The sequence below is a fragment of the Colletotrichum godetiae genome (assembly GCF_030913485.1).
Source record: "Colletotrichum godetiae strain CBS 193.32 chromosome Unknown BDP55scaffold_12, whole genome shotgun sequence".
Classification (NCBI taxonomy): Eukaryota; Fungi; Ascomycota; class Sordariomycetes; order Glomerellales; family Glomerellaceae; genus Colletotrichum; species Colletotrichum godetiae.
Window position 1 is genome coordinate 155,885 of NW_026851260.1, and position 25,644 is coordinate 181,528.

The 25,644-nt window shown below is 53.5% G+C and overlaps 8 protein-coding genes across 8 annotated transcripts; 4 read left to right on the forward strand and 4 right to left on the reverse strand.

Annotated features, from left to right (window-relative positions):
* Positions 1–70: 70 nt before the first annotated feature.
* BDP55DRAFT_726567 (glutathione S-transferase domain-containing protein) lies at positions 71–2,390 on the forward strand (the record flags this gene model as incomplete). Its single annotated transcript, XM_060579165.1, has 6 exons — positions 71–810; positions 837–1,356; positions 1,422–1,516; positions 1,578–1,761; positions 1,853–1,933; positions 2,010–2,390. The coding sequence occupies 6 exons, from the start codon at positions 71–73 to the stop codon at positions 2,388–2,390; spliced, it is 2,001 nt and encodes a 666-aa protein (XP_060431864.1).
* Positions 2,391–2,601: 211 nt separating this feature from the next.
* BDP55DRAFT_548042 (phosphate transporter) lies at positions 2,602–5,112 on the reverse strand (the record flags this gene model as incomplete). The annotated part of the gene is made up of 8 exons (XM_060568804.1): positions 2,602–3,020; positions 3,083–3,556; positions 3,668–4,112; positions 4,170–4,252; positions 4,331–4,352; positions 4,431–4,701; positions 4,774–4,862; positions 5,026–5,112. The coding sequence occupies 8 exons, from the start codon at positions 5,110–5,112 to the stop codon at positions 2,602–2,604; spliced, it is 1,890 nt and encodes a 629-aa protein (XP_060431865.1).
* A 2,573-nt stretch (positions 5,113–7,685) lies between these two features.
* BDP55DRAFT_548372 (uncharacterized protein) lies at positions 7,686–9,167 on the forward strand (the record flags this gene model as incomplete). Its single annotated transcript, XM_060568830.1, has 4 exons — positions 7,686–7,897; positions 8,003–8,127; positions 8,187–8,849; positions 8,959–9,167. 4 exons carry the CDS (start codon positions 7,686–7,688, stop codon positions 9,165–9,167), a joined length of 1,209 nt encoding a protein of 402 aa, XP_060431866.1.
* A 614-nt stretch (positions 9,168–9,781) lies between these two features.
* BDP55DRAFT_58694 (acetate kinase) lies at positions 9,782–11,676 on the forward strand. The gene is made up of 2 exons (XM_060570885.1): positions 9,782–10,827; positions 10,889–11,676. The coding sequence occupies exons 1-2, from the start codon at positions 10,064–10,066 to the stop codon at positions 11,376–11,378; spliced, it is 1,254 nt and encodes a 417-aa protein (XP_060431867.1). The 5' UTR covers positions 9,782–10,063; the 3' UTR covers positions 11,379–11,676.
* BDP55DRAFT_58663 (uncharacterized protein) lies at positions 11,677–12,765 on the forward strand. Its single transcript, XM_060570879.1, has one exon. It carries the CDS (start codon positions 11,975–11,977, stop codon positions 12,617–12,619), a length of 645 nt encoding a protein of 214 aa, XP_060431868.1. The 5' UTR covers positions 11,677–11,974; the 3' UTR covers positions 12,620–12,765.
* On the reverse strand, positions 12,765–13,391 carry BDP55DRAFT_58702 (uncharacterized protein). Its single transcript, XM_060570887.1, has one exon. It carries the CDS (start codon positions 13,247–13,249, stop codon positions 12,911–12,913), a length of 339 nt encoding a protein of 112 aa, XP_060431869.1. The 5' UTR covers positions 13,250–13,391; the 3' UTR covers positions 12,765–12,910.
* A 142-nt stretch (positions 13,392–13,533) lies between these two features.
* Positions 13,534–14,430, reverse strand: BDP55DRAFT_548008 (uncharacterized protein; the record flags this gene model as incomplete). The annotated part of the gene is made up of 1 exon (XM_060568801.1): positions 13,534–14,430. One exon carries the CDS (start codon positions 14,428–14,430, stop codon positions 13,534–13,536), a length of 897 nt encoding a protein of 298 aa, XP_060431870.1.
* A 5,129-nt stretch (positions 14,431–19,559) lies between these two features.
* BDP55DRAFT_58885 (uncharacterized protein) lies at positions 19,560–20,042 on the reverse strand. The gene has a single exon (XM_060570904.1). The coding sequence runs from the start codon at positions 19,961–19,963 to the stop codon at positions 19,712–19,714; it is 252 nt and encodes an 83-aa protein (XP_060431871.1). The 5' UTR covers positions 19,964–20,042; the 3' UTR covers positions 19,560–19,711.
* Between the last annotated feature and the right edge of the window lie 5,602 nt (positions 20,043–25,644).

The following is a 25,644-nucleotide window of genomic DNA, read 5'->3' on the forward strand; positions in this document are numbered from 1 at the left end:
GTCGACGAAAGCACGACGCATTAAAGCAGCAACACACCGCATCTTTTTGACACCCACCCGTGTGCGGCAAATGCCAGCAGGTCCGTCCTCGCCGTTTGAAGTCTCTCCAGCCAGCCGGGGCGAGACCATCCCTCCGCACAGTCTCCACCCTGCCCAGCAGCATCAGCCTCAACAGCAGCAGCAGCAGCCACCGCCGCCTCCGCCTTTTGCTGTCGGTGCCGATGCCGGTGCCGTAACCCACTTCCGTCCCGGCTCCGGCCCCCCTAACACCGGGTCTTCCATCGACATGTCTGAGATGGAGGCCCACCAATCCGTGTTTCATGCCGAGCTCTCACGGGATCAGGATTTACATATGCCCTCTGCCGCAGACGGGCAAACCGAGCAACAGCAGCAGCAACATGCTGTAGTAGTACCTGGTGGTGGTGTTGGTGGTTTTGGGCCAACGGGCCCGTCAACGTCAGACCTTTCGCATCGGCCGGTTCATGGCCCCGCGATGGAGCCGCCGCCAGTTCAGCATAGCCAGTTTGGCATTTTGGCGCCGGGCCTTGCGATGCCGGAAGCCATCACGATTGAGATGGGCGAGTCTCTCGTCGGGCCCGCCGGGTTCATTCCCATCGACGGTACTACCACCCCCGGATGGAGGCCGCACGGCAGTCTTTTAAGCGCGAAATGGGTTCTCGACCCCCCGAACCTCGAGGAGTGGCGGCAGAAGCTGTTTGATGCAGATGGCCTCATCATTCTCACTCATGAGCAGTCTGTTCACTCCCCTTCTTCAGCAGCTGTAGCAGCAGCGTCCAATAAAACTCAGAGGTATATTGTTCTAACCATGTCAAAAGGTTCGAGACCTACTTCCCACACGTAGACAACGTCTACTCCCACCGTTCAACCCAGAATTACAAGAAGAAACCCTTCATCTCCCACTACTGGGACTGCCGCCTCAAGGGCCGCCCTCCCGGAACAAAAAAATCCGACGACCCGACCAAGAAGCGCCGCAACCGCGTCTCGCGCAAACTCAACCTGTGCGACGTCAAGATCAAAATCACAGAGTATTTTCCCGGCGCCACCCTCCACGACGTCGACGACGGCACCTACGTGCCCCTGAACGGCGGGCAGGCGCTCAACGGGGCGCATACAGTGCTCGCACCGCCTGGGGAGAGGGAGCTGAGGGTCGCGCCCGCGACGCCGAACAACCTGCCCGCGCCGGGGCAGAAGTTTTGGACGATCCAGCGGGTGAACGGGCACATTAGCGTCAGCGGCATCCCGGGGCCGCATCAGCATACCCTCGCCAAGAGCGACGAGGTGAAGAAGAATAGTATTCAGCGATATCTTGCCAAGCATAAGACTGACGCCGCCAAGGTGAGGGCTATATCATGCTGTTAGTGATTTGACTCCCAAGACGCTGACACCATATGACCGAACAGAACGATGGACCTCGAAAGGCAACGGGCCGGGCTCACTGGACCATCAAGAAGCACGAGAAAGAGAGCGATTTGAAGCTGTATTCAGCATGTTACTGGTTCGTCATTTCTCTCGCAGAACTCTTATCCTCCAAATGTTTATCTAAAACTCTTGTCTAGTCCCTTTTCTCAAAGCGTCTGGATCGCTCTTGAAGCAAAGGGGCTGGCTTACCAGTACTGCGAAGAAGACCCGTACAAGGTGGCGGCCTCGCAACCGCTGCTGGAAGCAAACCCCAGGGGAACCGTTCCCGCGATACGGCAAGGCGACTGGGCTTGTGCCGACAGCGGCGTGATATTGGAATATGTCAGTCTTGAAACTCCTCCTCAAAAATGCATGCCCATTGCGAGGAAACATTCCTCTTTTGCTGATTATTTGCGATGTTGTCTGAATACAGCTCGAAGACATGGACAAGACCATCCCACTCTTCCCATCAGACGTAAAACTCCGCGCAAATTGTCGACAATGGATAACCCACGTTCGTCCATGGCCCCGCCCCCCTCTTCCTCTCTTCAATCCAATAGTCAAGATCATACTAACCCACACGATGATAGATAAACACCCGCCTCGCCCCAGCATTCTACCGCCTCCTCCGCAGCCCAGACCCAACCTTACGACCACAGTACATTGAGCGCCTCCAAAACGCAATCAAAGACCTCGTCCTCGCCGCAGACGAACAGGGGCCCTTCTTCCTCGGAAACACAATGTCCCTCGTCGACGTCCACTTTGCGCCCTTTGCCGTCCGCCTCTCGCGCGTCCTGCAGCCGCTGTGCGGGTGGCCTGCGCCCGCGCCTGGGTTGCGGTGGGCTAAATGGCTCGATGCGCTGGAGAATAACGCGCATGTTCAGGCTACGACGAGCGGGAAGGCGGTGTATGCGGAGACTGTGGAATTCTTGCAGGTGGCTCTTGATCCGGATGGGCAGCTGAATATTTGATGTCTGCGGGAAGCGGTCTATCTCTTTGGTGGAAGCACAGCGGCGTAAATATAGCTGTCGGGAGGGTGAGGACAGCGATTAAATGGATCACAATGACTATCTATCTATGTTGGCCAGAAATAGGGGGTCAAGGCCCTCAGTGCCCTCGAATCAAATTATTCACCTTATCCTACGATGTGGCCATTGTCCAAATACATTCAAAGCCATTTCTTCATGGGTTCGTCGCCTGCGAAGGCGACGGCGACGCCCTCCTCCTCTTCAAATCATGCCACTTCTCCTTGACGGTAATCACCTCACCCAGCTGCCTCGCCCTCTCCCGCCCTTCCCCCAGCTCCTCGAGCGTCTTCTGCTCCAGCACGCGCCGCCCAGAGTCCTCGTCAATGACCCACCGCTGCGAGTCGGGCAGGTAGGCCCAGGAGAAGACGGCGCCGACGGCGACAAAGGAGCCAAAGAGCAAAAAGATGAGCCCCTGCCGGTTGACGGCGGTGTAGGACGAGTTGATGCCGTACACGACAAGGAGGGCCACGATGCTGCCCAGCTTCCCGGCGGCGGCGGAGATGCCGTGGCAGGTGCAGCGGTAGCAGGTTGGGAAGATTTCGGCTGGGATGATGAATGTTAGGGTGTTTGCCCCTGGAGGTGATGATTGTTAGCTGCTGTTGGAGCAATGCGGGCGTACGGGAAAAGACACGCACCAAAGTTGAACATGAAGTGGCATAGTGCCACAAACACGACTGTCGCTGGCGCCCCGGGGGTTCTGTTGACGCCGTAGTATACACAGCCCGTAATGACGAATAGTATAGCAAGAACGAAGAAAGAGACTGTGAGCCACAGCCTTCTCGGGATTCTGTTGGCAGCGACGACGAAACAGGCGCTGCCAGCGATCGAGGCGATGGATACGGTCAACAAATACTGTTTAGCCTGTTCCAGAAGCACGTCGTAGATTGTGTTGCAGGGTAGAGTTGCGTCCGTCTGCCAGACCGGGAGGCCAGTCTGGCTCCAGAGTCTTGCAGTTGCGTTGCCGTCGGGAAACTTGGAGTTCCAGCACGGAAGCCGGCCATCGATGGGCGTCGGTCCCGTGGTCGCCCACATGTCTGAAAGTGTCCCTCGGTTATCTAAACTGAGACCGTAGAAGCTGACATCGAGGAAGAACCATGTTGCAGCGGTTCCTATATTACGCTCAGTTTCCATACGTGCGCGAGAGGTCACCAGTCTTATGTCGCAAGACCTAGAACAAGGCCTCGCAGTTCAAGCCATGCAACACTGTGCGAACGACTCACCCAGAAGATAGTACCAATTGCCATCTTCGATAAAGTACTTATAAAGGTCTTGCTTGGAGAATTGTATGGGCATAGGTTGTTGTGAGTTGGTGGCTTGCATCCCATCTTGGGGGGTCATGGGGTAGCCCGCTGTCGCGCCAGCAGGAGCGCCATAGACTCTCTGCGTGTTCCTCAATGCTATACCGGGCTTGTTTCTGACTTCGAGGCTGTATAATCCACAATCGAACAAGAAGAACCGGAAAATGATAGCTAGAAGAGCGGGGACGGCGCCGGAGCCGATGACGATGCGCCAAATGCCATCCACGGCGCGGCGGCATTCTCTATCGTATTTTGTATCGAGGCCACATTGCATGGCTTGTAGGCCCTCGCTCTTATCACGACCGACAAGAACCCAGAGGCCGACAAGTTGGGCAAGAGCTTGGCCTATGGGCTGCATCATGAATGTCTACCACTATTGGTTAGTGGTGAGATTCTGAGATGTAGAAGTTGCTTGCTGACTGACAGAAGAGATCATAGTTCCCCGGGACTGCGTGCTCGACCATTCTGAGGTTATGACTGCGCTAAGGGGATACTCGGCACCAATGCCTTCAAATTTGTTATCATGTTAAATGTGGTTCTTTGAGCTGGTGGATAACGAAATGATTTCTCAACGTGGTCACTAACCGATACCCATTACGAAACGCCACTACGAGGATCTCAGATGTCAGTTGGAACAGCTCTCAAGGCGGGGATAAGAGGAGTAGAACTAGCGACAGTGACTCACCCAGATGAACAGAGCCAAGAAGCTCATGTCGTCGAAGCCGTAGCTGCTCGTGGCAACACCAATTGTCGACACAATGACGAGTACGAGCTCAATACCATAGAGACGTGTTCGTCCGTAGAAATCGGCCAAAAACCCAAAGAGCAGTTGGCCAATGACGGAGCCCAGAAGAGTAAAGAAGTTGATGAGCAACCCTTGCCATCTTTCGCCGGGTGATGGCCAGTATACGAACGCTATGGAGGCAAGGATAACATTTGTGGAAAAGAGGTTGTAGCTATGGAATGAAGTCAGTCTGCTGGCCATGGAATATTACATTTAGAGTGAGAGCATTGAGAGACTGGCTCACGAATCTGTTAGAAAGCCCGATGCGGCCACGCCCCAAATACGCAAGTTCCATGAGTTGAGGTCGAGCTCATAACGCAACTGACTGCGGTCCTAGAAGAATGATGAGCTAACGTCTGATGTAAGATGCGATGAAGGATCGGAACAGCTGTCAAACTGCGAAATGAGGCCAAGTGGCAACGGCGGTGCACAGAAGAGAGCGGTGACACCGGACAGGAAACCAAAGACGGGACGAGGTCGGAATAAGTAGACGTACCTGAATATCGCGGGCAGACAAGGCGGAACTATCACTGCCCAAATAGCCCCGATTTCTTCTCGCCAGAGGATCGGGCAAAGCCGACATGGCTGCCGCTCGACTTCCTCAGACTGATTCACTATTACGATCGGTGGATGGAAGTTGGGAGACGCGGTTTCTTCGAGTGAGACTGGTAATACGGGGCTGTAGGCAGGGGATGTAGCCCACATACACAGCAGACCCTTGAATTGAGAAGTGCTTCGCTATCAAAGTATGAGGCGAGACACGCTCACACAACAGCGCGTGTTATGCTTGGATGCAGGAGAGGTCGGATAGTCGGATTGAAGAGGTGGAAGAATGGGTCGCAGTAAGCGGGACCCATTTACAAGCAAGGGTACCTTGGCCGTACGTGTGGTCAACAAAGGGCCATTGAGTTGGTTGAGCTTGAAGAGAGTAATTGTGTCGAGGAGAGGTCATAAGTGAGGATACGGATTCAACGAAAGCGAGCCTGAAGGAACACCGGGATCAACTCAGTCCCGAGGTGATGAAATGATGAAAGAGTGAAGCCGAGTAAGGATCGTTGAGCAAGAAGGTAAGGTTGACGGGACAAGACGCTAACCGCAGAGCAGGCTGGCTGATGGCTGCCAAGCGCCGAAAAGACTAAGCAAGTAAGGGACCTAAGGTAGAAAACCGCAGGCTTGGATTCTGATTTTGGGCGAGGAAAGTAAAAGGTTGCGGCAAATCTTGTCAAAATGCCCTGGTCTCAATTAAGGTAAGGTAGGTAAGCAACTTCCATTGACAATGACCCCCACCTACTAGCAACCAACGAATGTGACCGTATTCGTCCGGAGGTTGTCAATAGTCAATAGTTGATCTCTCAACCGAGCCCAATGCAATATGGCGAACCAGGACTTGCCATATCCTCGGGTTAAGGTAGTGGAACGTCGATAGTCAATTATGCTCAGGGTTCAATTTCAAGGCAAGCTACCTCAAGCTAACATGAGACAGGGAGAATGTCGGATCCTACCTTAGAGCTACCTATGCACGCACCACTGGCATTGCTTCGCTGAGCATCGTGATCTCAAAACTTGAATTGACAGTCGGACACTAAGGTCTCGGGCTCCTGTAAATATGCCCATCGACTGCAAAGGCTTGATCCGTCACGCCCGTAAATGGAGCCATGGTGTAGAGCAGGTGCGCAGGCTACTGGTAACTAAAATCGTGGCAGCAGGAACAGACTGGACTAGAATAGTTCAGTAACAGGGACATGAGCCATGCAGGTGGGCACTGAGCCGAGGGCACGATGGGAAGTCCCAGTACCAGTCACTCGAGCATGCTGTCGCTTCTGGGGCTGTCATTGGCTGACCCAACCTGACGGCGGCGGGCACCTCGAACTGGAATTGGTAACTCCAACCCCACTCAATCCATCTCGTGGTATCCGTATCCGTAACTTGTCGAGGACCAAGGTATCTAGGTACTCCATACAGATACCGAAGGTAGGGTTCCTTCCCGTTGTATAACGTCGGATGGCACTTACCTACCTTGAGTGTGCTTCATCGTAAAGGCTAGACTGAAGTATTCTGTATGTTGCACTGGAATTGACTCCCTACCTTACCTTACCTTAATGTGAGTAGGTAGGTACCTTATCTTGGGCAGATGGGAAAAGAAGAGAATTACGGATGGAACCATCACAATTGGTTGAGGCAAGCGAGACAGTTTACCGGCAGACCGTTAAATTTAGTCCCCGGTACGGCGGTACCCGACCAATTCTTCGGATCCACGTCCGCACCCGGGGGTTTGGGGTATTTGCCCACCACTATCCAGTCGCTGCATCAATTATCTCCTACTACTAACCTTACCTTACCTCGCAGCACTCTTCCGAGCATCCTTCCGCCCTGCCCGCCTGCTCTTCAACTAAAGTCCATCCGCCAACAGACACCCCTCTTCTGCCATCTGACTCCGCACCCGGCCCTTCACCACCACCATATTACGACCCCGCTCCGTCCGTCAAATCGTCCTCCATCCTCGCTTGACTTTCCGATGCCGCGTCTTTGCCTGCCTCAACCATATCAACTACATTAGTCAACTCCTCTTCAAAATCAAGCCTTGCTCTAACTCGGCGCTGTGCTAGGTAGTCTTGTGCCAGGTCACAACCTCACCGGCACCGGCCCCGGCACTGGCATTGGCACCTCCTTTGCTGACGGCTTGGCTGTTTGGATTCTCTAACGGTACCCAACTTGACCTTACTTTAGGCGCCACTATCCGTGGTACTACTTCAGAAATACCAAGCTTGCGCCCTGCCGTCCGTCACTTGCCTCGGCGCCCTCGTTCTTCCTCCGCCTGCGAGAAATCCATCCGTCTTGTCGTCCTTTCCCAACATTGACGCCAGGCGCAACGCCTGCCGCCCCATGCAAAGCTCCAGTACCATCGCTACCTCGAGCAGTTGAAAGGCACCCGTATACCTTCTTGCCGTCGCATCGTCCAGTCGTTTGAATGCATCCGTCCCGAGATCTAATCGCGCCTACCATACCGACGACCACACGATTTCGAACCACCAGACGGATCGGCCACATACCCAAATCTCCACCACCATGCCATGATTGCCATCTCAACTCCCCGCAGGCTTTTATTGATTTGTAGACAAGGCTCCGAGACAAGAAGTAGGCCAGAGCCATCCAAGCATGGCCGCCTCGTCTTCCTCCGGCTCGTCTTTTACGTCTTCCTCCCTCGGTCGGCCCCCTTCCTACGGCCAGCCATACGCGAGCCCCATTGACTCGACCTGGACACCAACTTCAGGTGCCTCAACCATATCGGCTCTCACCTCCGAGGCATCAGCACCGCACGCCTCTCTGCATCCTCTGGACCTTGGTCCACCTGGCTACCAAGCAACAATGTACCATTCTTCCACTACTCCATTCGAAGCACCTATTTCTAAATTGCTATAAACACACGTTATGAAAGTAGTCTTTACCCCTTTCTGACCCTCGTTGATCTCCAGAACCCTCTTTGAGAACACTCCCAACGAAAGCACCGTTTATCTGGGTCCTTGGGAGGTTGTTGGCTCCGAGCAGCGCCGTGTACTATGGCAGTGCAGCTACCAGAGCGAGCTTCTTGAGCACTTTCGTACCTCATCACCCTTCTTCACCATCCGAGCTGGGGACTTCATTCTGACCATAGTCTAGTTCCGTCCGACGTGCCCGCCGATATCTTTCCTCATACTTTACACGCCCGTCATCGTCCGTACACGGATCCTTGCGAACTCGAGCTTTTTGTCAGCTTTCGCGAGCCACACAGAGTCAGATACACTACCGGCGAAGGTGTGGTAGTTCATGACCATCTTACCGAGGTCAAGTACGAGTTCACCACCGTGGAGAGCTCCATACGCTTCCAGGGAGACGTTCGTCGGAAAGACTTGGTTGATTACTATGATGTTGATGTCGTTTGGTCCGACCTGCACGGAAGAACGGATGGCTTTGGGAATATCAGGGGTATGGGACTGGTACAGAGGCTGAAGCTTTGGAGGGACCGATATTCGACCTACCATTCGTTGACCGTTCTTGCGAATCGTGCGAGTGGCCGTCAATATCGAGAATACGAAATCCACAATTTTGAGGGCGAACTGCGTAACCGCGACGATCGACACCGCCAAGTCCGCTTGACAGTTCGCGGAAGTCGACGCAGCAGCGCCCCAGACAACAGCAGTTCCCGCTCGCGCTTCAACCTGGCACAACGAATGCGTCCTCGCGTACGTTCTGGATCACAAGGGGGCCCATCGACTCCTGAAGGAGCAACGTCGGGCACATTGAACATTCGCTATATCGGCGTCCAGTTCAGTAAGCGCGAAGGTATGGCACATCATTCCTTGACAGACCATGAGCGTCTTTTTACCAAGTCATCATGCCCTTGTTACCTCGCCTTATAATGTGGAAAGGACATTTGACTTACATGGGACAGATTACCTTCGATTCTTAGAAAGCTGGGTCGTAGCGCACAGCTCTGACAGCGAGTTTCACGGAATACCGTTTCCTGCCCACCACGTTGAGCTGCCATCGCCGGAAATGCTTCCGGGGGAGATGTCCGAACTGCCGTCCCCTGATATCTCTAGAGGCTTGGAGCCAGTGATGGAGCCCCCAGATTCGTATGAGTCTGACTCGGCCGCTTGAACAGCTCCCCGAACGACGACAAACCTCAACCAGCATCCATTTCAGGGCACGGAATATCGGCCAGATAAGAGGAGTAGGCTGCCATCAACTGACTCGTCTCTCGGGGTTCGACCTGGATTGTTTTGCAACTTCAAGGAACGGATGGCGCCTACGTGGTGCAACGCTGCACAGATCTTGGTGGAATGAATACCGATCAACGTTCAGCTCGCGGAACATCGACATCACAACGGAGTGCGCGATGGTGGGTTATGGTTCCACGTAGTTGGCTTGGTGTATGGCATCAGGCAACTCCAAAAAGTGGTGTGTTATTTGCATGGCTAGAAGCCGCCGCTTTGGGTTTCCGGGTCCGGGCGTTGACAGGTTTGACAGGCCCCACACATCATCCACTTCTGCACTATCTGGTGGAGTGACAAGGCACGGCGCGGGGTCCCGTAGCTGCCAGCTCGCAGCAACCCCCCGCCCCCAGAGGTCTAATTGCACCATGGAACGTCACCACACCCGGCCAAGGCGGACATTCTCAGCGAGAGAAACCTCAGATCATGGTGCCCAGGGCAACACCACCCACTCCGGCTCTTGACCATTCCACCGCCGACATCTGCTGATGGTGCTGATCTTAAAAGCTTGCATTCTCGCCCATCTCAGCTTGTCACATCTTGACTTGTTTCGTCCAACAGCGTCGTAATTTCAACACATTGATTCTTAGTCATTTGATACAAGACACCACCACCAAGTAGTCGATTCAATCTCAACGGCCGAATCAAGAGACCCAATCGTGGGTTGTATATCACATCGACGTACAACTTCTAGCTGCCGAATCGTTCGGTCCAAGAAGGCATTCGAGACGAACTCTCCGTCCTTACAGCAGACCACTATTGCACATTGAGACCCTACTCACGATGAAGGTTATCCTTGCTATCAACGCGGGGTCGAGCTCTGTCAAAATCTCGGTCTACTCGGCCGAGACCAAGCAACCACCCCACCAGATTGCAGAGACATCCATCAGTGGTCTGACGGCTCCACCAGCTCAAGTCTCTTACACCCGCGGCGGTGTTGAAGTCAAGAAGAATGAGGATCTGGAGGAGAAAGTGTCTACACAAGATGATGCTTTCAAGGTGCTTCTAAAGACCCTGATTGATGACGCAGAACTGCCCGAGATCAAGCAAAAGGCCGACATTGCCTTGACATGTCACCGCATCGTGCATGGAGGCGACTATCCGTGCTCCCAAGTCATCACCCAGGACACATATCACCACCTAGAGGAGCTCAGCGATCTTGCCCCGCTGCATAACGGCCCGGCCCTTGATATCGTAAACTCGTGCGTGGAGCAGCTGCCCGACGCTGTCAACGTTGCATGCTTTGACACACAGTTCCACTCTACCATCCCCGAGCACGTCCGCACATACCCCATCAACCAAGAAATTGCCAAAAAGAACCACCTCAGAAAGTTCGGATTCCATGGCGTCAGCTATTCCTTCATCACTCGGTCCGTCGCCGAGTTCCTCGGCAAAGAGACCAAAGACTTGAACATCATCGCTCTTCATCTGGGAAGTGGTGCAAGCGCTTGCGCCATCCGAAACGGCCAGAGTTGGGATACAAGCATGGGATTGACGCCCGTTGCCGGCTTGCCCGGAGCCACAAGAAGCGGGAATGTAGATCCGAGGTAAATTACAGACAACACCCGTTGCGCGTGTTTAGCAACTGGCTAACTTGTATGCGCACAGTCTCGTCTTCCACTACGCGAGTGACGTTGGAAAGCTCTCCCCTAATTCAACGTCAAAGTTGCATCTTACCGAGGCTGAAGAGATTCTTAACAAACAAAGCGGATGGAAGGCCCTGACAGGAACGACCAACTTCGGTGTCATTGCTTCTTCGGGCGAGCCTACGCACAGACTCGCATTCGACATTTTCGTTGACAGAATATGCGCTTTCATCGGCTCCTACTTTGTCACCCTCCACGGCGATGTGGATGCATTGGTCTTTGCCGGTGGCATCGGTGAGAAGAGCGATAGGCTACGCAAACGCGTCGTAGAACAGTGCACCTGCCTCGGCTTCACCATCGACGACGACCTTAACAGCAAAAAAATTGTCGATACGGTACAGGAAGTCGGTAAGAACAGGGCCAAGTGCCGTACGCTGGTCTGCCAAACAGATGAGCAGTATGAGATGGCAAGACTCTGCACCGAGAAGGAGGAACTCTGGAAGCAGCAGTAGTCTTCAGCTCGTGTCAAGGGGCAACCGTAGGTTTCTCAACAATCGCGATGAGTTGTCGATGTTGCGCAGGTCTGCTCCGATGATGAAAGCCACTGGCGTTATGGGGCTGGCGCAACAGTCCTGGGTTGAGACAGACGGATAGAGGTACCAATGCCGGAGGCGGTGGTCCAAAAGCTACAATATAGACTTAATAGAGAAAGACGAAAACGTCCATCGAATTGAGCCGCCCTCGAGGCCATTTGAACAGCCAGAGCCAAAACACGCCCATGTGCCCATACGCCCTAGCCTTATTGTACGCCCTCCGCAGACCTCGTGGGAAAGAAACCGTTTGCGCTGCGATCTAGCGTATACCGACCAACGAGCGTGGGACGTTCCAACTTACATTCCAGCGGCGAGCGGGTTCGATGTCTGCGTCGTTTCGTCGACAGACGCCCAAAAAAAGAATGTCCCAGGCAACAGGTTTGACCGATCCGGGTTTGCTCATTCACACGCCTCGTTCCATTCCAACGGGTGAGGCAGGGTTTGGATGGGCACTTATCTCCGGGGGTGTGTAAAAAATAGAAAGACCAAAAGAAAGAAGGAGGAGAAGGAGGAAAATGAAAAGAGACATTATTCGTAGGCATTGGGCGCCATGTTCGGGCCGAGGAGGTAAGGTAGAGTTAGTTGCTGGCGTGGTTCTGGTTCTGTCCATGTTTCAAGGAACCAAAATCGCGAGAAACAAGAAAAGACTGAAAGAAAACACTAGATCGAGATCTTCAATTTGCTGCTGCTGCTGTTGCTGCTGCTGGATCCGACGGGATGGGCAATGGCATGGCATGGCACATGCAATGCTGGAGAATTTCTCCCCAACCACCACCCCACCCCTTCTCATATACCACACATCCCTGTATCCCCCATTCTCTCTCTCCCTACTCTCCTTGGCTATGCCGGACTTGGGAGAGAGAACGAGAGAAATGGGAGACAAAACTTCTCTGGAAGTTGTCTTCAACCGTCTGATCGGGATCACCAAGGCCGATCGGCATGGGCAGCATGGTGCCATGGGGAATTGGCTGGGCCGCGCGGATTTTTTCTTGTCTTGCAATGGCGCGGGCTCAAACAGCTACAGGCTCTCGGTGGAATGCATCGTAGGTTTTTGGTTAGGTATCTGGGGGGTTTTTTTTTTCCGTTTACTAGCTGCGTGGCACAGAGACATTTTGGTGAGACAAGACATCGCTCTGGGAACTGTGTTCATGGTGTACTGATTAACATCTCGATGGTTGATGGTGCCAGCCGCGTGGGCGACCTTACACATGAGCAAGAAGTGGAAGCGTAAGACAGAGGAAAGCAATCGAGTATGTTTGTTCAACGTGTGTTTGTATTTTGGCCTTACCGCTGGCTGTGAACCAAGACGACAGGCAATGGAAGTGATATAGACATTGGGATAAACTCCCAATTTCTCATCCACTCTTGTAAGTGGTCTATGAGAAGGATTGTCCACCACCCCCCGGGCGCTCTGGTATCTGGAATCCCATGCGCCCCCCGTCCATGATAAATCACTCTCCTTCATTTCCAGTAATCGTCATCCCAGTTTTTCTTCCAAAAAGAGAGCCTATCTGGGAAACCTCGTGTATATGTATCCCATTCCGACCAGAAATAGCCTTTTTCCTCATCTTAAACAAACAATCGCAGTGATGCGTCTGCCCCTCGGTACTGATTGAATCGAGGATTCGGGTATGTGTACGAAACCGTGGAGAAACCAACGCCGTGTAGAGAGAAATCCGCCCCTGGGTTGTAGACCTTCGCGGTAAAAAAAAAAGAAAAAAAGTGATAAATAACGCCGCCATTTTTGTTGCCTTGTTTCCTTTCCGTGTATGTGCAGGCACGCCATTCATATGCTTTGCGACCCTCTATTGCCCCAATACATAGAGAAAAATCAAAGAAAAACGAAGGAAACGTGGGAGGTTAGAGGCTACCCGATGTGAAAGGTTGATAACCCATCGCAGCCGGGAGCCCCCCGAGAAGTTCTCCGCATCGTTGACCACTACGTAGCCGCCGAAAGAAAGAATGATGGGGTATTATGTAGGACACGCTGCAAGAGTCCGCCGGGTATAAGTGTTGAAACTGCCCAAGAGGGAGAGGAGAAAAGACATGCAATCATTCTGATCCCAACAAAGCTCTACGCGCCTTCTTGGCAAGCAACAGCCATAGCCAGCGCATCCAGGCCGCTGCTGGGTGTTCTCGCGGCACTGGGACGGCTCACAAGAGGCATTTGCAGGCCGCGCAAATCCCACGCACCACTTGCAGCGGGAGATGGGAGGGGAGCTTGGCCAGGAGGGTATCCGTAAGGGGACTCACCCTCCCACATAGGCTGGTCGCGGGAAGCGCGGTTGCTGGCCGCGGCGGCCCTCACGGATGATGAGGAGGACCTGCGGCCGGAAGCTGACAGACCGCCCATTGAGGGGCGTGAAGCCTTCGCCGATGTGGAGGAGCGAGACTTGTCCTTGTAGTGAGTCTCAAGGTGCTGCTTCATGTTGTCTGCTCTGGTGAACTTCTTTTGGCAGCCGTCGAAAGTGCATTGCACGGCCTTCTCGGCAGTGTGGATCTTAGAGTGACGAGAAGCATGGCCTGAAGTGGTGAAGGTCTTCTCGCAGCCGTGGCTGTCGCGATAGCGGCAAGGGTACCTCTTGCCAGGACGTTCAGGCAAGGGTGATGTTGCTGAGCTGTCCTCCTCATACGAGGCTGCGCGGCTATGGTTCGCATACGCAGGGCGTTTTGCGGGCATATCGTAGTCGTCATACATGGGTTGACCAGAGAATGCACCAACTCTGGAAGGATCATACGAGGTAGGAGTCATGGGCGAAAGAGGATCGTTGCTCGCGTTTGAGTCGTAAGAGTCGGAGCGGAGGAGCTCCGGGGTGTGAGGCGAGGAAGAATTGCTTCGCGGTGCCGGGTGGAAGGGTTGTGAGATGACCTGGTTAACTGTGCGGTACTCCATTCTTTGGTGGGTGGATTGGGCGGTAGGCTCGTCGTTCAGGAGCGAGACCTGACGACCGGTGGCATCGCGGGCATGCATTTTTGACGAGTTGAGCATGTATCCGTGTTGAGAAGCTTGTGCTTGAGTCGAGTTGGAGTGATTCCTGGGTGGATTGGCTTGGTCGAGAAGATAAAAAGTGTGTCAAGTCCTTGTTGTATATGGCGACGAGGTCCTACTGTTTCCCACTAGTAATTAATGTGAAGAGGTTGTTGACGATGTGGTTGTACCGGAGATTGTCAATGTATATGGTGTAGTATTTGGAAAGGATCGGAAAAGTCGATGTGAGGCTGGGCGATTGGTGAAGGGAGAGTAAGAGGTAGTGGTGTAGCTAAACAAGCCGCAGGAGGGTGAGGCGCAAGTGAAGTATTATACCAGCCAGGAGAGAGAGAGGCGGATCGAGGTACTGTGGTAGAGAGGAGGTAGAAAGCTCGGGAGGTCAGCGGGCAGAGGGGGGTGGGCCGAAGCAAAGTATCTCAACGAGGGGACCTGGGCCGGTCGGCATGGATGGAGGGAAAGGGAAGGAGTGTGCACAAAGCTGAATGGGGTGGAGGAGTGTATGGGAGTGTTTGGAGAGGGGGAAAGAATTGGGTATAAGCAGGAGGAGCATGGGGCATGGGAAAGAGAATTGCGCACCTTTGGCACCTTGTGGTCGCTGGCCGGGATGCCACAAAAGGTACGTGGGTTGAGGTACCGGACCTTGTGCACACCTCCCATCACTCACACTGAGGTACCTTGCGCAGTGCTCCGTACCTTGAGTAGTACCTTATTAGGGTCTTGGGTGAGCTGTCCAAGGTTTGCATCAATGTGCCTGGAGACTGGAGTGTCGGTACGTATCCTGTCCCCAGCGACAGCACGCAGTGGCGTACTTTCAGTACGTACCTGACAGCCTACTCGATTTGGGCAGGGGTCGAGAATAAGTGTAAAAGTACGTACCTGAGCAGGGAAAGGCCGGAGCCACAGCGTGAAAGGTCCGGTCGTGGCCACCGTGTGCGACACCTCCTTCAGACCACCCCCTCCTTGGCAGCCTCCCCAGAGTGAGAAGCCCCCTCATCCAGGACCACATTTCCTTCAGATACCTCTCACTCTCACCTCACTCTCACGACACTGTGGGTAACTCCACGTTATGAGCACCCCTTGCTCAGCGGTTCCAGCTCCAATTCTTTCTGCAGGGTAGCACCCCGAGTCTTCGCGGCGGGCGGCTACGCACCCCGGGGTGGGGGAGGTGTGGACTCTCCTCCCCCTCTCTCACGCTTTTTTTTTTTTCGCTCTCACACTCTGGGGCCTCTTCCGGGGCTTATTTCTGTCTCTCAAAAACAGACGCGGAAGAGGGAGAGGAGGGACCCTACGCGCACGATTCTAATATCTAAACTCTCAACTTCCAGTACCTTGTCGGGGCTATCGTGATAACAGCATTCTTGGGGGTACATGCCATTTTGGCATCATGGACGTCCGAACCGAACTACCTCACACTTCTCGGCTTCCTGAGTTGACCAAGAGTTTTTTGCTTCCATGACCGATGATTTACGAATGAGTGACATGGTCTGAGTGGGTGATGCGTAGCCAGACTTTCCGCCTTTACACATATTTTTCGCACTCGAGGCCCCCCTCCTCTCATTTGCTACGTACCGTACCCCCCTGGTCGCTTATTCCCCATTCTTATATCCATTCAATCACTTGAAGCAGTTTTTTTTTTTTTTTTTTTTTTTTTTTTTTCAACACCAGCCCCGATCCCAATCTATCGGTCTCTCCCCCCTCCTACCTCTCTAGCCGTACATGCGACGCAGACCGACAGCAGAAGATGGTTCCTGGGCCGGCCATATGCCTGCTGAGTGACCGCTTGTGCCTGGCTTGCTGGCTTTCCCTGGTCGTTCCATCCTGTTCTGGGCCCGTTGTGCTGTCGATTTCGATCCGGATTGCGCATGCCATTTGCCCTACCGTGCCAACTTCCTTGCTTTCGGGCCTCGCTTCGTGACAAGGGTCCAGGTCTTGCATTCAGTCATTTCCTCCTTTTGGCAACATCTCCACCTGTCTGAGCCGGCAAGAAACCCTATATCGTCTTTTAAACAACGATCGATCAACTTGCGAGCTGAGCTTGACCAGGCTCTCAGGAGCTGAAGTTCCGGCGCGACGAACGACCATCGGGGTATCGTGTGCTTCGCTTCCCGCCTGTGCTCTTCCTTCGAGACTGCAGACTGCACTGTCCAGACTGAGCCGTCTTGACATATTTGTTCACATGGCCATGGCACCAGCGTGAGTTGTCCAGGTGGTCGAGACGATTAACCGTCCGGTGGAGCTTCTCACAATGATTTGGAGATGACATACCCTTTTTCGGCGTACTTTTAGATATGCTCTCACACCATTTTCAGGGTCCATATTCAATGTTTGCTCTTTCGGCGACAACATGCATGTCACTCCAGCTGACCACTGCGTGAACATGAGTCGTTGTGTGCTCCCGAATCCGTACAGCACATGATTCCTCAGAACCAAATGGGGCCTTGTCGCAGAGGTATTTGAGGAAGATCGCGATCTCGAACGAAAAGTGGACGCACCTGACTCGGCCGTATCTCTCGGACCAGGGGGAGAGTAATAAAAAAAGAGAGGAATTTGAGACCCTGCACGAACCGAGGGTCCGCGAGTGTGACGTCAGTGGCCCGTTGAGGCTGCTAGATGATGCCTCATCTTCCAAGCCCCGACTAGAGCTTAAGTATCCGTACCCTTACTCCCTAAGGCGTGGGCCCGGGGCGGCGCCGAAGCAAGGCCCTCGATGGTTGAGGTCGTCCACAAACAGTAGACTGCACACTCGCAGCGGATCCGTGTTACGGAGAGACTCCTGTTTGACCCAGCAATGCGGGTAGGCTGGTTAGGGACGCAAGGACCTGCCCAAGGATTCAGAGAAGAAGGCTTGTCCGCGTTGCTCTTCTGGGGCCTCATTTGGGGGGTTTGCCCGTATGATCGTTCATGCGGGCTTGGTTATCGTTGGATATCCAGCTATGGCGGGTTATCTACATGCCTCTGTAAATGAAGAGCAACAGCTTGGGACGGCAATACTCCAAAACCTACCTGGGGGTGAGAGGGTACCTGACTTCGCGCGGCTTCAGAAGTGAGATGCTTCCCAACTTGGCTGGCGTGAGGTACGGGCAAGGGCAGAAAAAGAAGGTGCGGTTGACACACACCCCCTCCCCCCGTCCGACGCAGTCCCCAATGCCCCATGTACGCCCTGCAGGGCCCCCTCGGTGCGTCCTTTGGGGAAGGGAAAATTTCCTCCTTCCAATGTCGTCATAGCTATGTCAAGCTCATTGCGGTACTTGTAGACGCACAATCCGCCCCAAAGGTACGAGAAGAGCGACAGGGCAAAAGTGTACTTCCAGCTCTAGGCTGAAGCCCTTCGACCGGGCGTCAACTCCACGCGACACGCGAATTTTTGTTTCGCAACGCCGGTCCCCAGGTTGCGAGAGAAAAGTCGAGTCTCGTTTCAACAGAGACAGTTTGACCGTGATACTGTTACCGACAGAAACGCTTTGAAGTGTCCCAAAGTCAACTCAGTTGCTTCCCGAGCCTTCCGCAACTCGACTTCGTGACCGTGGATAGAAGTCTAAAGCCGTTTTATCAATGCTTTAAAGACCATCGTCTATGCGATTAATTCGGCGAGACAGAAACACCTACCATGGGCACTGTTGTGCATAGCAACGGCGGTCATCTGGGTGAGGCACGTAGCGCAAAATACCTCACCTCCGGACGAATCGCTGAATCTGAACCCAATCCAAATCTTAAGGCCGGCGTGCTCAAAAGGGAAACTGGACGGATTGTTGCGCTGGGGCTGTGGGCAAGGATGCTGTAACGGCTGCCGCATCTTTGGATAATTGAACCATCATCAAATCGCTGCCGGAGCGTCCTTCCAGAAGTCCCTTTGCAATCTCCAATATACATACGAGCCCGCCGAGCCATAGGCTAGTTGTCAGTTAGAGCTTGGAGTTTCGCAGACCAGCGGCCTGGTCCCATGTTGTGAGCAATAAGTCCGAGTCCAACCCCCCGGATGTGTGGCTCAACTGATGGTATCGTTAAAGAGCTCAACTGAGTTCCGGGGGTGCATTCCCGATAGACAAGCAGTCTTCGAATGTTGAAAATTTTATGCAGCACAAAGCAAGCTCTCATAATTCTCTACCAATGTGTAAAGAGACGAAAAGACTCAAGAGTTGACAAAAGTGGTTCGAGTGTTCCGGTACCTCAGGGACTGACATTTCGATTTTTTTTTTGGGGGGGGGGGGGGGGGGGGTTGTGCCAGAATCGGGACAGGCTATGGGGAAAAGAAGCCGGAAAAGAAAAGAAAGAAAGAGCGGGAGGGTCAGGGGCAGCCTATCAGCGAGGGCGAATGGAACGGCTGAGCCTCCCGATCAAGTGGGAAACGGGTTGTGATGTGGTGTCGAAGGGTCTTCTAGCTTGCTTACGTAGTATGCTTGCCCACTTGCCAAGCCGAGAAGGGCAATAATCGTCCACGATCGAGATCTCTCTCTGTGGCTCGTGACAACTTGAAAAGGAATACCGGAAGACTGCAGTCAGTCGGCAAACGTTCTGGAGGGTTGGGGTCGGCTTCTGATGGAGAACCAAGCTATGCAGTTTTTGGAGGTAAGCGGAACCCTGAAGTATCCCCGTTTGTCGACAATGATTGGCTCGCGCTCCTCACGGGTAGTGTACGGAGTACAGCTCTATCCCCACGGACGAGCAGGCGACTGCAAGTTGTTGCAATTGCTTGCCCAGCAAGGTTTGGGTAGACCGCTGGGGATTAACTGCTGGACAGGGATCAAATGAGGCGCCTTACCGTTTTGGTAGTGAATGATTCCCGCTCACCTGGTTGTTTTTGGCAGCACCGTCTTAATGCCGTCGAGGCTTCGAGGCACCCCTTAGGTTCTCCCATCGCCCGTCCTGCAGCGTTGCGCCGTCTGGAAAGCCCATAGCCAAGCACATGAGGTACGGATAGATGACGGTCTTCATGATCACCCGAGTGGCGGAAAGAAGACATATCACCAGATAACCTATGAAGATCTCAAGTCAGAGACTATTCAACCTTGCAAAGCTACTGGTATGCCTAGGTTTGTCTCCGCATGGCAGGGGAGCCGATCTTCTTTCGTGACTTGTTGAATCCGAGGCCAGTGGCATGGCATTCTTTCACAAATGCATGCTTTCGCAATCGTCCATCTCCGAATTTTGTTGCGAAGTCTCCTCGACTCTCCCGCGTTTCCATCGCCACCATCTGCTCGCTTAGCCGTGCTTGTTGATTATTGTTTGTGATGTCAGAAGACGCAACAGAGGGTCAATTTTTGTTTCAGTGACCCTCGACACAGTGCTCCGTGAACTGTTTTCTCGACTCTTCTCCTCTTTGCTGTGACGTGAAGGCACTGTCCCCGTGGGCCCCGGCCCAGGTCTGGTCGTTTTCGCGACTGCGTGATTGTGGTTCGCTGCAGACAGAGTAGCCCATGTTATCTGCAAGCCCTTGATTATCTGTAAGTCCGCGAGTAAGTGACCCTGCCGCAATGTAACAAGTGAGGGGTGGAACGATAGCTGCGATAATCGCCATCGGCTGGATTAAACGAGGTATTCCGATAGCCTGATACAGCAGGTGAGCGGCCAGCCTTTGAGTGATGCTTTAGATTTGGTGGTTCGTCAGAACGAGATTGTTGACAATGCCAAAAGCCCGACCGTCAATCAACCTTTGGCTGCCGTGTTTTCGGCAGGTTAGCATAGCAGCGGAGTTTTCTCCGGTCGAGATCTGTATGGCTGGAGTCTGGACAGTCGGCAGGCGAAACCATCGTAAGCGGTGTGGTACACGACCCAGGGACTGGGAATGGCGGCTTCCCATACTGCGTACAGTACAGATAGGTCCAGGTTGCAAGGTACCCACAGCCAGGTAGGTACCTGCCGTGCTGTAGCCATACCTACCTAGTGCATTGCCCTGAATGGCACCACCGGTACATGAACTCATCGAACGTGGTCCATACACACCTTCCGTTCAAAACTAAGGTGCCCGTAAGGTTGGGCAGACCTGGTGGCCAATACCGAAGGAAACAAGACTGCTTACCTAAGACGAGACGGGTAGGTGCACGGTTGCCAGATACGTGCCGCCCGGAGTTGCTTTTAGCTCAAGACCGGTGAGGCAGCTTCAAACCACGGCTACAAAGGTACTCCCAGTCGAACTTGTGTGCTTACCTCGTCCTGTGGGCATTGACAACAACGAGACAAGACAACTACAGAGACAAGTTGGGGGGTCGCGGAGGGGAAGCTCCAGAGCATCGAGGCTACGCGTGAACACACGACACAGGGCGAGCGTGGGCGAGGAAGGACGAGAGGGACAGGAGGACCCTGGGCAGATGAACTGGCCAGTCTCAGCGGTTCAGCAGAGTCTGCAACTGCAAGTGCAATGCCATGGCAATCGCGATATAACAAACAGATCGCGATTGCCATGGGAGGCGATGGGGTTTCGGGGACGTGTGGCCCCAAAAGGCGGCGGCGCTAATGCTTCGCCATTCCAAGGAACGAGTCGGCGGGTTGGGCAAAGCAAGTTTTTTTTGTCCCTCTCCTTTGTTGTGGCGTCACAGAGTTTGAAGGGTCCTACGGCTGATTGCTTTCACCAGTTAACCTCGAGATCTCGAGAATGGCAGTGAATCGGGGTTTAACAAGCGTCTGGGCCCTATTGTGCTCAAAACGGGCTGGCGCGGCCCCACCAAGGTTCCTTGCACCTGATTGATGTCGGGTTGCTAGTTGGTGTGGTGGGTTGTGTTGCTTGCTGGACCCCTCGACTCTGAACTGCCATTGTTAATCAATGGAACCCCTGCTCCCGACCGCCCGTCTTCGGGTCCTCTGGAAAGGTTTTTCGAACCCCTGGTAAGGTAGGGTGGGCAAGAGGTATCCGCACCTCACCGGGAAAGAAGGGGGTGACTGTAGGTGTCATCCTGCATCACCCCTCTTCCCTGCTTTGCGACATCCGGAATGGTGCCCCAGTATTCCTGCCCTTGAGGTTCCTTCCCCCATTTTAGCTCTGATCCTAATATTCGTAAGGTAGGTACGGATACTCCGTACTCTATCGTGTATCTGTATCGACGTTCCAATCCCTCTGTAAACCTATTATATGGTTTTTGTACACATAGATATGTAAGTTTTCAGTCAACCCTTTTCTTCTTCTTGTTCTTCTCCTCACATCCTTCTTCGTATGCCACGCTTCCCCATGTCCAGTCACTTCTCCAATACTCCACGTCCCTGTGGCGCAATCACCGGAGAGCGAACAAGGGTGCCACTTGTACAATCCCATGTGGTGGTGACTTGTCCCTCATCGATGGCTGAGGTAGGCATGGATGATGCATCTGGTATTTTCCGATCTCCAGGGTCCTAGCTGCACCGTCGGACAGCGCCGTTCAACTAATTCAGACACGGAACTCACACCAGTCCGTTTGCCGTCAAGTCAATCATGCGCCGTCGCCTTGCTGCCCTGCTTATTTGGCCGTGAGCGTCCCCTCGTTCCCTCTCCTCCATTTACCATTGCCCAGTCTCGTGCCAACGTATCCGTATATGTTCTGTTGTGAGAGGTCTTGTTAAAGCCGAAGAAGGTTCCATTCCTGCCTCTTTGTGCGCTTCAGTTCTATGACAGTTGTTCTAGTTTTGCTGCAAAGGTCCTTCCTCTTGAGTCTTACAATCGGACCAGGTGCGGATTATGATATTTTACGGTAATCAAGGTAAGGTACCGTTCGGACTGGATTCCGTCGCGTCCTGTGAAGGCGTTCCTGCTGCGCACTTAGATAAGCCATTGGGTGTCATGTAAGCAAAATCATGAGGTACCTCCTCCGCTAGTACGGATACGGATATTGCAGTCTGCAACCCTTTCTGCCTGGACGGATACTTCGCACATTGCGTTTTAAGGGTGCAAGTCCAACCCGACAGCCCCGCAAGCCTGCGCCCCGTTTTACTTTCCCGTCCAATTCCTTGGAGAACGTCTATGGCCGCTACCTTCGGCGTACGGTGTGCGGCGTGCGTGCACACTCGTAGGTTGACTCTCGAGTCTTGCACTCCTCTCCCCACCTCCATCCTCAGCTAGATCGACGAGCACGACCCCTAGGGTACCGAACCAAGGTCCTTCGCTGTTAGTCTTGACAGAGCCCAACCCAACTAATGCACCATTCAGACCCTGAAGATAACGTCGCACCAGCCGCAGAATATTCCGCCTGATCACAACTGATCACCGATCACCGATCCCGATTGACAGGCACACACGTTCCGGAGTGCCTGCTCCGGCACCGTATGTCTCTGCATTTGCAGCTTTAATGCATACGAATACACATTCTCAGCCCGATTATCCTACGAATACCTACACACAACAATGTGCGCTTGTTTGCTGCTGACAATCATCTCAAGAGCTGGAGCGTCGAGGCGTACACAGGGCAACGGTTCTTTCGACCCCGATTGAACGTGAGGAGCAAAAGGAAACAGCTGATATATCCCACCGCAAAGCATTGGCTCATTCACTCCTCGACCCAGTACTCCGTACCGTCGCCATTATCACCGCCCAATGCTGAAGATCAAAATATGGTTACTGAGCAGTTCTGAGGGTCCATGCTCCATACTCCATACTCCATACCCATCACTCTCGGCGGGTCTGTTGTCGTCCTTCAACCGCCAGAGTGACGTAGGTACGAATACATGGGTCTTTCACAGCACATCTGTTCCCCGAAGACGAAAACTCTCTTGCCGCCCCTCGCTCTCCCTCTCTTTCGCGCAGTTGCGACAGCTCCACTCGTGCCAGAAATACCACAGGGACATGGTAGACCGTAGCCTTCCAACGCACCTGGCGCAGCTACCTTACCCTGGTTTCAACCACGCCGTAGTGCCGGGCGGATACATCGGGTGCCCCTTGGCAAGGCCTAGACGAGTCCACAATCCTATTCCACTCCACCGGCAAACTGTGAAAGCGGCACCTCTCTCCACCGCGGCATGGAACTTCATTACCTAAGGTAAGGTAGCTCCATGCAATTATGTATCTAACCAGCTATCCGTGCCTTGTTGTGTGCGCCTTTGCCGACTGACAGACAACGAGGTAGACAGACTGACAGGAAAACCGTATCAGGCTTGCCCGGCGCGCTCATGCCTGCACCCTGACAGTTGACTTTCATTTGGGTTAAGCATATGCTGTTCTTCGTACGAATTACAACCCAAGCACAGCATAGGCGCTGAAGGAAACAGGTTCGTTGCTTCCTTACGCGCAACCCCTACGATTACGATTGTGCGGCGTGTCGGTGTAACGCGCATTGAGTATTGACTGATTGCAGGTACTATTGCCACGTTTGTACCACGCAACGAGTGTGTCGATTTTCTTTCCGCTGTCACTCTAATGGCCGAGTATGCTTCATCTTGCTTCAATATCAACAGGATCGCAGCCGATGGTCCAGGTTCCGCGGACTGTCACCTTCAAGCCGCGTTCTGTTTCGATTTATCCTGAAAACACAGTTGTTCGGGTTCTCTAACAAAGTGTGTTCTCCTCAGGCTCCGGCCCGGCTTCAATTCGGCAAATGCACGTCTCTTCCCGTTTTCTGCCTGCGTTTCGAGTGTACGCTTGTTTCTCCACCCGTCTTCCACCAGTCCAACCAGTTGGCAATACAGCGCCGTCCCGGCCCAGTTGGTCGGGGAAGAAGGGTGCCTCCCCGCAGTCCGGCTGGGGACCAATATTACCCATCATCACCCACACGTCATTGAGTTTTCATCCCTACGTCTTCCCCGAAGACGGGGGGCAATGGCAGGTGGGCCCTTGCGAGTGGCCTGTCTTTCGGTTTCTTCTATTCCCTTTTTTTCTCTCTCTCTCTCTCTCTCTCTCTCTCTCTCTCTCAGAGGCTCGAACCCAAGCGCCGTCCACTTTAACGACAAAAATGCTGAGCTCGGAGTTCTGGCCCGTTGCCCAGTCTTTGGCCTTCCACCAAGCTGTCAAATATACACTCCTGGGCTCCAATGTTAATACGGAGCAGCCTCCAAGCGGTGCAGTCTTTGCTTAGCTATGTAGCGGCCTATAGGATATGAGATCAACGATAATAGACCCTTAGGAAAGGTGTTAATCCCATTCAATCAGCCAACGGAATGCTGTCTGACATTTGGGGTGCAATTATCTTTTCTTTATCGGGGGATTGGATTGCTGACCCTGGTAACCTATATGCATGGGTGATATGTATCTTCGGTACGTACTGCCAGGCCTGTTTCGTCGTGCACTTGATCCCTTGTTGCCTGAGGTCTTCTGGGAAACATGTGTTCTCCTCCTGGGGGCTTCCCTGTGTTTATCAAGACGATCCTCTGGTCCCTGAAGTTCTGGACCGTCCTCTGAACATGGGGTCTAGCTGCAGCCACAAAGTCAAATTTCGGAGGTGCCATCAAAGCGAACTGCCAGACCATGGGATTTCGGGTCCATGCTGAAGTGCTGATGCAAGAGAAGACGTCCATGTTGCCAGAGAAAGGTGATGAGACAAGCCACAGTCGGCAAGAGATTACCTACAGGATGCCTGTCTTTCCTCCTGTCTGTTGGATGCTTCCAAACATACGAGGGTGGAGGGCTTTGGTCCCCTTTCCCCCTCTTCTGCTCTTCTTCGGTCTGACCCTCCCCTCCCCTCAGACCCTTGCTAAGGATGCGGGTACGGGTACAGATACAGAAAAGTCCAGGGACCTCGCAAAGCTCACCGGGGCGGGGACAACTCTGTCCATGTGAGGCGGCGCGCCCATCGGTTGTGGTAGCTGCAACTTGTTGTTCGCAGTACGGAGCACACTACGGACAGCCTGCAGCTTCCAGTCTGACTCCCCACTCATACTATAGGTAACAACCTATAGATTCTCAAGGGACCTAACTCCGTCTGTGGCAACCCTCGTGTCATGGTAAGCGGTACGTCATTGTGGCAGCGGGCATGCGTTACCGGCCCCGCTTGTCTTTCGGCCGCGGACGATATTCCCGACAGCCCCTACGGTGTCTATGGTGTACGGATACAGTAAGGTGCTACGGTGAGCACTGCTGGGCCAACGGGGCCACAGCGAACCGAAACATGTGCCCATTATTCCAGGCACGAAAGGCGCATTGCTAAGCCCATTGCAAGTTTGCAGTACCCCCCCATTGGGATCTGCACCCATTGCGCCAATAAGCTCGGAACAGTGACAACGACCTACGGACTTGGTAGAAGAATAGGGTCGACTACCCGAAAACAGGACAATAATTGGCATGCCGAGGAAATGCACAATATACCG

Bases quoted from the DNA above. Each gene is read 5' to 3' on its own strand.
- BDP55DRAFT_58702 (XM_060570887.1), bottom strand. From the start codon at position 13,249: ATGAATGGCGTGCCTGCACATACACGGAAAGGAAACAAGGCAACAAAA.
- BDP55DRAFT_58694 (XM_060570885.1), top strand. From the start codon at position 10,064: ATGAAGGTTATCCTTGCTATCAACGCGGGGTCGAGCTCTGTCAAAATC. The intron at 10,828-10,888 runs GTAAATTACAGA...GTATGCGCACAG, and splicing joins AGCGGGAATGTAGATCCGAG to TCTCGTCTTCCACTACGCGA.
- BDP55DRAFT_58885 (XM_060570904.1), bottom strand. From the start codon at position 19,963: ATGGCGATTATCGCAGCTATCGTTCCACCCCTCACTTGTTACATTGCG.
- BDP55DRAFT_58663 (XM_060570879.1), top strand. From the start codon at position 11,975: ATGAAAAGAGACATTATTCGTAGGCATTGGGCGCCATGTTCGGGCCGA.